General features: G+C 39.1%; 1 protein-coding gene across 2 annotated transcripts in view; it reads right to left on the bottom strand.

Annotated features, from left to right (window-relative positions):
* Positions 1-12,779, bottom strand: part of PLOD2 (procollagen-lysine,2-oxoglutarate 5-dioxygenase 2) — a 59,688-nt gene that overhangs the window by 31,622 nt on the left and 15,287 nt on the right. For both annotated transcript variants that reach the window (XM_034063758.1, XM_034063757.1), the window contains exons 2-6: positions 11,246-11,337; positions 9,648-9,784; positions 4,019-4,182; positions 2,654-2,766; positions 587-650 (exon numbers count right to left, since the gene is read on the bottom strand). In XM_034063758.1, coding sequence (XP_033919649.1) covers positions 587-650; positions 2,654-2,766; positions 4,019-4,182; positions 9,648-9,784; positions 11,246-11,337 — 570 coding nt within the window. The remainder of the gene's footprint in view (positions 1-586; positions 651-2,653; positions 2,767-4,018; positions 4,183-9,647; positions 9,785-11,245; positions 11,338-12,779) is intronic.

A 12,779-nucleotide genomic window follows, 5' to 3' on the forward strand; every position in this document is an offset into this window, starting at 1 on the left:
TTTGTTCATTTTTTTTAACTAGATCTTTAACCTAACCAACTTTGTGCAAATAATATTTATAGACAAATCATAGTTATTATCATAGTTATTTCAGGTATGATCTTTTTTTTCATATTTAAAGTTTAAATGTAAGAAAGGAAGTTTTCACAGATGCCATCTTCAGTTTAAATTCATGACAGCTGAATAAAGGAAATCCTGCATTATTCCACATTCCATGTCATTATGTATAGTCATTTGGTTTAGAACACCTAAAATGCAATTTTCATTACTAATCTTACTCCTATAATTAAGTTTGTGAAAGGCAAAAGGAAAAATGGTTCTTAACTTTGTGTTTACTGCTAACGTCAGTTACTGCTAACATCAGTTACTGAAAACTTTTTTTCTGTTTTTAAATCAAGTATTTTATCAGTGGGAGAAAACAATTAATACTAAACCCAAATGACCTGTAACTAATCCGGCAATCGGGTTTACCCACCCAAATATTTCATTAAAACAAGCATATGCTTAGGGAATTATAAATATTGTTAAGCAAAGGAAGTGTTGATAACATTTAATACAACACACAACATGCAAATCACACACTTACCAACAGCTCCATTTAGGGTCTGGAAAATTGCACACTTGTGGTCCAAAGTAATGTTAAAACGTTCCTGAAATAAAGTTCACAGTTATTGAAGCATTCTAAAAGCCAATGTTTTTTACAGCAATGTTGCAGTTACATTGCAGTGGCAGCAAGTAATCAGGCAAAACTTCTCTACATACTTAGCTCTCAGATATAATTATTAATTTTATACTGTTAAGTTTTTCTATATTTCTGAGTTGTGTAACTGTATAGCAGTCAGTTTTATAGATGCAAAAAAATTATCTATACTTAAAGGATAGAGGTCATAACTCTCCAAAGAACCTACAATTTGGCAATATAAGCCAAATAAAATTTGTGTCTTATCCTAAAAAATGAATAAATTAGCAAGTCTAGTCTTAGCCAAGCAACAAAACATACTATGTTTCATAATCTCAAAAATATAAAAGCCAAATCTAAGTATCATGTCAGAATAGAAAACACCAGTGGTTTTAGAACATGTTCCTAATACTGTATTATTACTCCTACCTAGATTTTTCTTTAAAGTATAATGTTTTTAAGTTTTAACATGTTGATCAACAAGTATATAACCTTTCAAACACACTTAAAAACCCTTATATATGTAACATATTCTGGTTTGGTCTTCCAAAACTTGTTACAGCATTAGACAATACTGTAGAGAGAACTGGTGCTAATGTATTAGTGTAGTATCCCAACCTAAGCACCACGGAGGCATTTTGAATCTACTGCACTGTAAAGTACCCTTTTTTTTTTTATAGAAGACAATCTCTTTTGACAGGTAATTATATTACTTTTGACTCGGATCAGCTTTAATGTCTCCACACCCTGCCCTTTCAATTGCATATGCAGCATCAGACTTAACTTGCATAAAATCAATTTAAACATTAAGGACTGAAACAAATGTCCTACAAAGAGCAGCTAAGTACTTTGGGTTTGTCTGGTTTGAAGGAAAAGGGGCTGAGGGGTGACCTCACTGCTCTCTACAGTTTTCTGAGAAGGCGAAGTGAAGAGAGAGGTTCTGAACTCTTCTCCCTGGGATGTAGGGATAGGACACATGGGAATGGTTCAGATATGCACCAGGGGAGGTTTAGACTGGATCTCAAGAAGCATTTCTTTACCGAGAGGATGGTCTAACACTGGAACAGGCTTCCTAGAGAGGTGGTCAATGCCCCAAGCATCAGGGTCCAGTTTTTAAGGGACAGTGCCTTCACAACGTGCTTTACCTTTTGGTCAGCCCGTACTGGCCAGGCATTCGGACTAGATCATCATTTCAGGTCCTTTCCAACTAAAATGTTCTGCTCTATTTCTGCACTTTTATCTAAACATGCCTGATGTTTCAGGCATAACTTAGTGGAAAAACATACATGTAATTCAGCAACTTCACATCCGCCTTAAGCTTACAAATGCTCAAAATCAACCTCAAATTCAGCAGTATCAGCTTCCAAAGGTTTTTCTGCATCAATACATTGTTAACTTTCCTTTTTCCAGCATCAGCGCCATAGCTCTGACATCCATCATGCTTTAATGCTCCTACTCAGCAGAGAACTTTGTTAAGCTAGGGGACAGAGAGGTCTTCACCAAAAATTTATGACGCAGCTTTACTGAATGTATCTGCACAAAAAGCTTAAGAGTCAGAGACAGCTGCAGGCAGGAGCTGAAATGGCAGCAAGCCAAAATATAAAACACTGGATCAGCAAGTAGTTCAGTGACACCCTGGAAAACCACCATATTCTCTGGCTGTCAAACCACCAAGTACATGGGACCCTCATCGAGATGAATGTGCCTGCTCATATACCTCAGAGCTATTATTTCTAACAATGAAGCACAACCTGCCTGGATCTGCAGACAGCCTGAATAATATATCAAGTCATGACCCTTTGGAAGCCTGTTCATCACTCCGACAGGAGGAACCTCCAGAGGACAAACACAACTGTCAATATGGCACTCAGGAATAAAGAGACAGCATTCCTTTTATTTTTGTCTCCTGATTTTTTATGAGGAGCAGCATGTTATTTCAAGCAGAAACAAATTAGAAAGCCAGTCACTACCTACCCTTGCCAATGGGTCAACATAGATTTTAGTGTAAAACAGCTGGTCATCATCATTATCCTGGAGATTCCATTGCTGCACGATACGATTTATATATGGAGCATAACCAATAAATCCTGCAATATCACACACACATAAGTTATTTCCATAAAAAGCACTATTCTGCCAATGCTGTCTGCCAGTCGGGAACTTCATTCTTACTGTTTGTTGCTAGCAAAGGAGAAGTATGAAATTCACACAACTTAGCTCAAAATCCAGTTTTCTTCCTGTCATATGTACCGCTTCTGTTTTAAAGAATTCACAATTAAGGATCATTTTTACACAAATGCTATTTTAAGCTAAAAAGTAGGGAACAGATATCTGTTTTGTATGGCCCGAGAGCATCAAAGCATTAGATTACATTACCATTATCCCCAAGACCCCATATGTGGAAAAAAAGTTTCATTTTCATCAATCACTTCTTGCTGGCAGAGGAACCTAAATCTAATACTGCCAGGACTACAAAGAGAATTCACCTCAAAACTAATATACGTTATGTTTAAGCCAAAATAGCAACAACAAAAATAAAAAAATTACATACAAGAAAAAACCCAAACAACAACAACAAAACCCAAACAAAAAAACCCAACATGCAGATAGGTGAGATAAAGAAGGGAAGGAAAGAAACAGGAACATTCCCAGATCTGCACCTTGTCCATGTACCTAGGAAATGACATACGCTGTGCTCTGCAGCAGTTAAACAGTATCAGTGTTAGTGCATATCTTAACTGCAAAATTATTACCAAAGCTCACATTTAAATCGAGGAGGATTCCAGAATTAACACATCATTGAGATTAACTGGAGTAACTAGTATTTCTCTTGGAAAAAAACTGCCTTAGCCATGCTGATGGGCCAGGCAGGGCTACCAACATATCTGTAATGTATGCAGAGATCACCAGGAACAAGGTAGCCAGGTCAGGAAACTGTAATGCAGCTAAACTGTACCTATAAATGCCATGTACTGCTTTGACTGCACTTGCACACTGGATTGTTTCTGAAGTAGATTCAGTCAGTGGCAGCTGGGTCACCCCTGTACAGCACTTCATTGCAAGACACAGCTGCTTGCTCGGCCATGACTTTATTTACCCGCTTTTTACAAGTTATTGACAGCAGACACTATGTAAGTTTGAATGAAAACTGTTCTTGAGCACAGAAGAGGAGCTATTTGACTGGGGAGGAAGACAGCAAAGAGGAGGACAACAAATCCAGTCCTCAATTTTACACTTGGGGAATTCAGGAACAGTTTTCCATGCAAATATATAAAATAGGTGACAGAAATAAGTCATGCTGAAGTTCAACGATTCATTATATTCAAGAATCACACTTGCCTCCTGAGTTCAGGAATCGTTTTCCACTCCGGACAACAGGATACTTGTCAGCTAGCCTTTTATCTGGCCAAATTAGCCCATCTGCTGCAAACACCACTTTATGATTAATTTCCTGAAATTTCTTTAACAGTTCTTCAGGACTCCCCGCAAAAATAACATCATAACTGAAAACAAAGAAAAGATACCCATTATACTAGCTTAATCTTAATACTTCTATGTTCAAAGTAACAAGTGGTTAGACTATTCATGTTTTTTAAAATCATACAAACAGCCCTTTGATTCTGAAAAATTATACTAATCATGTTTTACCACCATGTATTTTTAAACCTTACACATTTTAGACATTCTTTCTCCTTCAGATTTAGGCAAATCGATTTTCACATATCATGTATTTCAAGTAAAAAAAAAAAAACAAAACCAAAAAACAATCATTATTTTTTCCTTTGGAAAACTTTTCATGTGTTCACGAACAACTACCAAGGAAAAAATAAAAGCAAAAATCAAAACTCAGCAGATTAAATACAATTAGACCGAAAAATAATTTAGGTATCTCTCAGAGACTCTAGATGATCTTGTTCCAAAACACAACAGCACTGTCTTCTGAAAAGTCTTACCAAGAATGTACCTAGATATTTCTTAATAAAGTCTAGTTGCCCATAAACTTAAACTGTGTTATATCCTGTCAATATATAGCTTTCTCCTTCAACCTCTTTAATGTGCTGAAGTCTTCAGGAGGCTTTAAACTTTACAACTACTTATAAAAAACTCCACCTGCCTTTATGTGTTTGTCAGATTTGACTCCCACATCCTATTGAGGACAAAGACCTAAAGTTGGAGGGCTCATCTATAAAAACAGCAGCTACCCATAGCCAAAGGTCAACATCACCTCAAAACAGAAACAAACATGCATGGGTTTGGCATGGGTCATGAAAGAATGTAGTACCACAAGTTTCTCTGTTTCTTCTTATTGAAACATCTAAATCAATGGGTCTTGAGAGATGAGAGACTGGAGAGATAACACAAACCTCAAAGTATGCATACATTATTAAATTATTCAGAGTATAAAGTTAATTTATTTGTGCTTAAGATCTACATATAAAAGCATTAATATGAAAACTACTTCAAGGTTCATTTTACACAACATGAAACTATGACAAGTAATATTGGAATTATGTCCCAGATTAGACTCTGGCTGAGGAAGCAGAATATTTAGATTGAATGGCAGCATCTCAGCCCCACAGCCTCCTCATCTGAATGCAGGTATATTCATCATATTCCACACATCTACCTTATGAACTAAAAACCATAAGCCCTGACAGAGGGCAAAGGAATGATACAGCAACCAGTAATGGAAAGATCTAACCCTGACCAAGATTTTGTCCTTGCAAAGTCTTTCAGCTGGGTTAAGGAAGACAGCAGTACCTTCACCTGCAGTACATAGAACTTTTTGCACTGTGATTTATTAGCCAGCAATAGTGCCAACAGACCAACTACTACTGACTTTTGGTACTTCTTTATTACAGTTTTGAAATTATTTAAAATGCCTTTTCTTCAAAGGGAATTTCATGCAATTGGTCTAAGAGAACTCAACACCACCTGACTTACAAATGCAAAAGAGAGCATTTCCACTGCAGAGAAAAGAATGAATCCTGGAGAGGAAGTGTGTTATGTAGTCTATATAAAGAAAGGGGGTTTCTGAAAAATCACTGTTATGTTTTTCTGTAACTTTGGCAGAAGAATGCATGAAAAAAAATATTGTACATTTTGAAGCTTCGCCAACTTTGCAAAAACTGCCTGTTTCTGCCCAAATATACAGGAAAACACTTCCCTCCCTTTTTCCATTCAATTGGTCTAACCTGATTCAAAGCCAGTATGAGCCTGAAGAACAAGCAAGAAATAGGAGACAAGTGAAAAACAGACAAAACCAGAAATCTGTCTGAGGCTTTAACTTAATAGCTTATGGCAGGCTGTGCTTCTCCTCTTTGATCAGGTTAGTGCTGCTGCTGCAATGACTTACAGCTGGAATATTGCTTCCAAGGACTGCCATTCTGTAAAAGAAAGCCAAAGTTGAGCAAAGTGCTGTGCTAGCCACAGGATCTGCTTGTGAAAGGGATACACTACTTAATACAGCACAGTCTATAACAGAAACACAGTACAGAGCTACTAAACTGCATTACCAATTATTGTAAACTTTACACACTAATGGATATCATGCAGGAGTAAGAATCCTGCATGGACACAGGTCTACACCATTAAATCCATCACAAAATGGGCTCCAGGACTATCCTTGACACTTTATACTGTTACTATGAGTGATCCAGAAAGAATCATAAAATCACTATGAGTGATCCACAAAGAATCATAGAATCAGCTAGGTTGGAAAAGACCTCTGATATCACACATCCAGCTGTTACCTCAGGACTGCCAAGGCAACCACTAAACTGTGCCATTAAGGGCCTTGCTCAAAACACAGGTTTTGAACACTTCCAGGGACAGTGATTCCACCACTTTCCTGGGCAGCCTGTTTCAAGACCTGGCTAATCCAGATAATTTAATTCACACAATCTTAAACTGTAAATATTATAGCTATACTCAAAGGGAAGAAGACTATACTAGATAAGACACACAAGATGAACTTGCTACAGATCAGTTCTCTTCAACATGACTTACTTTAACCGGGGCTTCAAAATTTTACAGGGAAGAAAAAATGTGGATTTTTCCAGGAAAATGCAAGCTGGAAAAGCTCAGACAATTTTTTATTTAGTCTTCATAAATCCTTCTGATTAAGTTGAAAGCAAGAAAAAGAAAGATGGAGGGCCGGGGGGAAGAAAACAAAGTTTCCACAACTCCAGTCCCATTTCCTGAAGCTCCCAGATGGCAGATGTTCGGGGCTAGAATCCACCCATCCCTCCTCCTCTTGCAGCAGCAAAGAATCCCCAGCTACACACCCAACAACACAAGGTAATGTCAAAGATGGCTTAGGTCCTCTGGAATTGAAAATGAAGTTTTTTCACCCACAAATTTTGTAACAAGGACTTGTTACTACTGGGGCTGCAGGTTAAGAGCTCAAGATACAACTGAGAGAGGGATTACTAGTAACCAGCAATTCAGGTCCTTTATCTCATCTATTTAACTGGACTATTCAGCCACACGGCCATTCTGTCACCTATACTGTATCCTCATTGGCATGACACCTTAACCGCTTCAAGATACGTATAAAATGTAGTTAGCCCTTACTTTCTGAAAGATATTTAAGGGGAGGGGAAGGAATTAAAAAAAAAGGTCAAAACAGAACAGAGGCTCCAAAATCTTCCAGAACACAAATAGATGGCTGTGAGAGTTCTGGATGATCAGTCAAAGCATCAACCATTTTATCCAGTTGTCGTGGTTTAAAACCAAGTCCACACGCAACTCGTTCATTCACTTCCCCCCCTTGCTCCCCCAACTCCCGGAGAGTTAGGAAGGAGAATCCAAAGAATGTAGCCCCCACGGGTTGAGATAAGCACAGTTTAATAGCTAACGTATAACACAAATCTCTCCTGCTACTACTACTACAAACAATAATGATAAAGCCAATAACAAGTGAAGAGAATACAACACCTCACCAGCCACCGACTCATAACTCACCCCACCCTGCCTGACTGAGCACCGACCGATACCTCCTCCATCCCCCCAGAGCTCCAGCCCTTCCGGGTCTCTCCCCTGGTTACACCCTGTGTATGATGTGCTATGGTATGGAATACCTCTTTGGCTAGCCCAGGTCAGGTGTCCTGTCTCTCCTTCCTCCCAGCCTCCCTCCTCCCTGGCAGAGCATGAGCTCAGAAAAGGCCTTGGACAAACCAAACATTTGAGCAGTAACTCAAAACATACTTGCTATCAGCAACCGTTCTCAGCTCGAAAGTCAAAACACAGCACTGCACCAGCTACCAAGAAGGAGAAAAATGACTGCTACTGCTCAAACCAGGACACCAGTCTACACTGGCCATTAGCCAGTTCAACCTAAAATGGTCCAAAGAAAACCAGTAGTTAGCTCTTGCAAAAACAAGCCTAATTTAAATAGCGGTCCATCTGCAGGCAAAGCATTTTGCTATCTGCACCTAGACATAAGCTACCCACAGAAGTTGTACGAACTTTTTCCAGAATTGTGAGCCATGTAAAAAACTGCTCAAAAAAAAAGGCAGGAACCCAAGTTTAAGTAAACAGTTCGCTAGAATTTACTTGCCTAGTTACAGTAAGCAAACCAGACATTTCCTCTCCCTGCCCCCAAGATTAATATTCCAAATGCTTCACCATGAATATAACAAAAAACACGTGAAAAATAAAGGAAGTTTGCTATATTTGTCTTTTCCAAAGTTACAAACCCTTGATCAACCTTTAAAAATTGTGAACTAGGATTCCTAGAAATTAAAGAGCTCATGAGAATAAAAATATAAAGCTAGAATCAGCAAACTATTTTTTCTATCTGGAATCAGTTCCACCAACTTTAAATCAATATGTACTTGGGATTATAGACCTCAAGAACTTGGGTGGCCTTAAATCCTGTGATTCTTCATGACAAAATAGATTATGACATTTGCACTTCAACACACATGGTCCTTTGTACTCTCTCATCCATGCCAGCAGACAGCCTGCCTCTCAAGAGAATAAATTATGTTGGAGAAGAATTTGATCTATACCCAAATTTGTTTTAAAAATTTGCACATTTTACCATATAGGAAAAAAACAGTGATGAATCAGGATAATAAATTCAAAAACAAAGACATTTAATGTAAGTAGTAAATATCTGATTCATCTGAGCATTAGTAAAGAACAAAACTATCTCCCAAATTGATTTTAAAAGTGTCAGTTATTGCATGACCAATTACACCGCACTGTGAACAAACATGCAATATTTACTTTTAGAAAGATACTTTTCCCACTTACCAATTAGGAGGTGGAGGGAAAGGGGAAGCAGAGGAAAGCAATGGAAAAAGTAGGATTTGAACACGTTTGAGCCCCCTGTTCTCTGTGACAGGGAGAAACCTATCTGGCCTCCAGTGAGGATGTTCAAGCATAGCTGTTCTATGAGCTATAATCTGGCACCTACAGCAGCACTGTCTCCCCTTCTTTCCAACACACATATCTGGCAACACATCTCTTGTTTCAGTTCTCTAACATGTAAAAGAAGCTTTCCTGTTAAATGTTTCCCTCAGAGGCCCATTTTTGAGCTTCCTTCATATCACTGTTACTTCATGGAACAAGATCATGCTCTGGTTCCTACTAACCACTTTATTTCTGGAGCTGCTTTCGTTCCCCTCCTCCATTCCACACTCCTAGCCTGCAGTCACATCCAGCTCTCACTGCAGCAGAGAGGACAAAGGCTTGCCTAAAAGCCTGTCAGCTCCCAAAAACTAGTCTTCCAGCGCCTCAAGACAGCAGAACTGTGAACAACTTTTACATCTGTAAATCTGTTCAAAAAGTAATGATTGCTCTTTGAGCAGCCTACTATTTTTATAAATGGAGAAAAATGGAAGCAAACTCCCAGGCAAACAGTAAGAGGGAAAAGCAGCATGCAACTTTCAGCATATCAGGCAGCGACTTTTGCATGCCTACGCAGACTAAAACGTAAAGACAAGCCAAGTTTGCTCACCATTCAACAAACATTACAACCAAGTCCTCCTGATCAGCATAGCTTTCTATGCCTTCCTTCAGTAACCGAACTTTCTGCCCTCCACCAATAGAATTAGGCAGCTCCCCACCTTTCCACTCTTCACCTTTTCCAAGTACCTGGAAGAAGGAAAAAAAGCATTTTTGCTAGTATCCAAAACCAAGAGGCTTTTTGAAGCAGGACCCTATTGAAAACAGATGTTAAAGCAGAAGCAACATATTAAAGCGTAACAAGCCAGCATTTCCAGCATCATAAGTTTTCCATGTCTGAAGTAGCATTCAGCACAATGACATCACTCCAAAAACATGAGACATTTCTTAACCAAGTAAGAATTGAGCAATTGCCTGCTACCACCGTTTATTCAAATGAGTCTCCTTCTGACAGGGGCTAAAAAAAAAAAACAACACAACAGAAACAAACACTAATAATGGTTTCAAAAGCTGTATTAAAAACCGTGAGTGAGATCTTTAATGCAATCACTTTGGGAACAGGAAGCTTAAGAGAGCTTGGTGGATCAGGGTGTTACTAATCCAAATCGCAAGCTCCAATCTTTCTCAGATCCCTCCAGAACACTTTCCTATATGGAAAGAATAAGTTCCCCTATCTGGTGGTTGCCAAAATCAACTAAACAAAACTCCTCCCTAGGCCAGCACTATAGCAAATTACAGCTCAAAAAATAACAAAAACACTTAAACTTTTTGTGGGTTTTGAACATAATGTTTTTGGAACTCAAAACCTGGAAGAATCACACTGCATGAAGCTTTGGACAAATCTGCAAATAGATATGCCCAGAGCTCAGGCTTCTTGTGTGGCTCAGTACAGCCTTATCATATTAGGAAAGGTTCTCTCAGTCTCTCAAGGTCAGTGGTTCAAGTCAAATTTCAAAGACACAAATAATTTCCTATTTATGGTGGAGACACCATCATAAGTGAGCAGAAAAAATTCATAACATCACCAATTCCTGGATTTTCTCTTGCAGACCAATTTGTGGGGAAAGTTTAGAAGAGGTTTAGTGCCCTCCCTTTTTCCCAAGGTCATGCAGAGGCCAATCTCAGAATGTGACGTGGAGATACAGAGCAAGAATGATAGAAACATTTTGTCCTCTCAGAGAATTACAGGTTCCTGGAAAACACAGGAACTTTCAGTTGGGATCCTCCTTCCCCACAGCAGAGATCTGGCTTTGTTTAAGAAGGAAGGAGACTTTCAAAGCCCTTTGAGAACAGCACTGCTTCCAGAAGTATTAATACAAACAAAATCAGCCACACTGAAGAGCAAGGCTGTATGATAAAGCATGACAGAACCTTTAAGTGACTGAGGACACTGATCACAATAGCTACTGATCTTTAAAACAGTTCCTCAGGCAGTGAAAGAAGCTCTCTCTCACGGTGGTTCAGACAGGAACCAGCAGGTAAGTAACAGGGAGAGCAGCATGGCCACATGCAAGTGCCCTAACTGCCCCTGAGCAGCATAGTTGGGTTTATTTTGCTGCAGCATGCAAGGAAGCTAATGCAACTTCAGTTACTACTGCACTGTCTTAAAGGCTGTGTCATATGAATATCTGGTATGAAAACATACAATACCTTTACTGTGTAGTTGAAGTGCTTTGCAGTTTGCATGAAACGGTGGAAGCCATCAGGTTCTTTAGTTGCTACAGTAAAAACTAGTAGTTTATCTGAGGGAGAAAAACATGGAACATGTATTAGTATGTTCTCAGGCTACAGTTTATAACAAAAAAATGCACTGGACATCACTGCATCAGGGGACTTGCATCTCATTCCAAGACAGGAGGCAAATACACAGTCATATTATAGGCTTGAGACATTATCAAACAAGAACTACTATTGACAAGGATGCTATATCTAAAATTACCCGCAGGAAGAGGAAGCAAAGAAAGCTACCTACTCTTGTAAACAACTAACTCAAGACATTAAAATAAAGCTAGTATGACTACCAGACAGGAAGGGATCTTCAAAACAAAAATAACTTGTCCCTTTTCAGTCTGAGCTAATCCTGTGATCTCTTACCACAGGACTGAATGGTACCAGAGAAATTACCCAGCCTCAGTAATTCCCCTGACAGAAAGTGTTCATATTCTTCATAAAAATGGGGTGAGGGGGAAAACAAAAAAACAACTATAGAAACCAGTCCCCCCAACAGGCAGCATTTAGTGCTTTTAAGTCGTTGGGCAAGAGAAAAGAGCAAGGGTTGGTTTTTTTTTTATTCAGAGCCTCTGGTAAATTACAGCAGTGCCCTCTTACTGCACACAGGCAAATGACGGCAACCAATTCCTTTTCATATCCCAGGCCTTTTGACATAGTTCAAATGATGCCATGCATTCCCGCTAACCAGCTTCCCAATTAAACTACTGAACATTTAGCACCCTGTGCAACATACTGCATAATCAAAGCATGCAATTCAAAGCTGAGAAAGACAGTACCACTATCCAACATCAAGTATTTAATCAGACCAGCCTGGATCCCAGAGCACATTGCAGTTCCCCAATTTAGTCTGAGTTCAAGCAACAGCTGCCCTCTAAACAGAGCCCATGAGATCAGTCCTTACAAGAAAGTAAAATTTATCACCTCTAATGAACATTCCAGATACAGTGCCCGTTGTTGCCTCACTTTCCTAAAAAACATCTTCTGAGTGTATCTTCATCAGCACAGTACCGTGTGCTAAAAGCAGTTGCTGTGAAAAACATTTCATTAACCCTTCAGCCTTGTCCACCACCACAGATGTAGCAGACTAAGAATTCTGGTAAGACAGTTTTAGAAGATTAACTGCTCCATCTTTTTCCCACTTAAGTGGCAGTAGTCTTTTGTAGGTGAGAATCAGAAGGAAACCCCTTGAGTTCACTGAGGAGGGTAGGAGGACCTCGACAGAGGATTCCTGTGCAATACATTCACAGACACACTGACTAACGAATAGACTTAAGAAATCCCTTGAGCATATCTCAGGAGGGTAGGAGGACCACCACAGAGGATTCCGGTGCAATACATTGATGGACACACTGACTAACGGATAGACTTAAACACAGCAATAATGGTTCAGTACCTTCAAAATCATTTATTCTAAAGGTCATGCAGTTTAAAGTAATTCTACAGGAGTCACCAC

Source organism: Melopsittacus undulatus, chromosome 6 (genome assembly GCF_012275295.1).
Source record: "Melopsittacus undulatus isolate bMelUnd1 chromosome 6, bMelUnd1.mat.Z, whole genome shotgun sequence".
NCBI classification, from domain to species: Eukaryota; Metazoa; Chordata; class Aves; order Psittaciformes; family Psittaculidae; genus Melopsittacus; species Melopsittacus undulatus.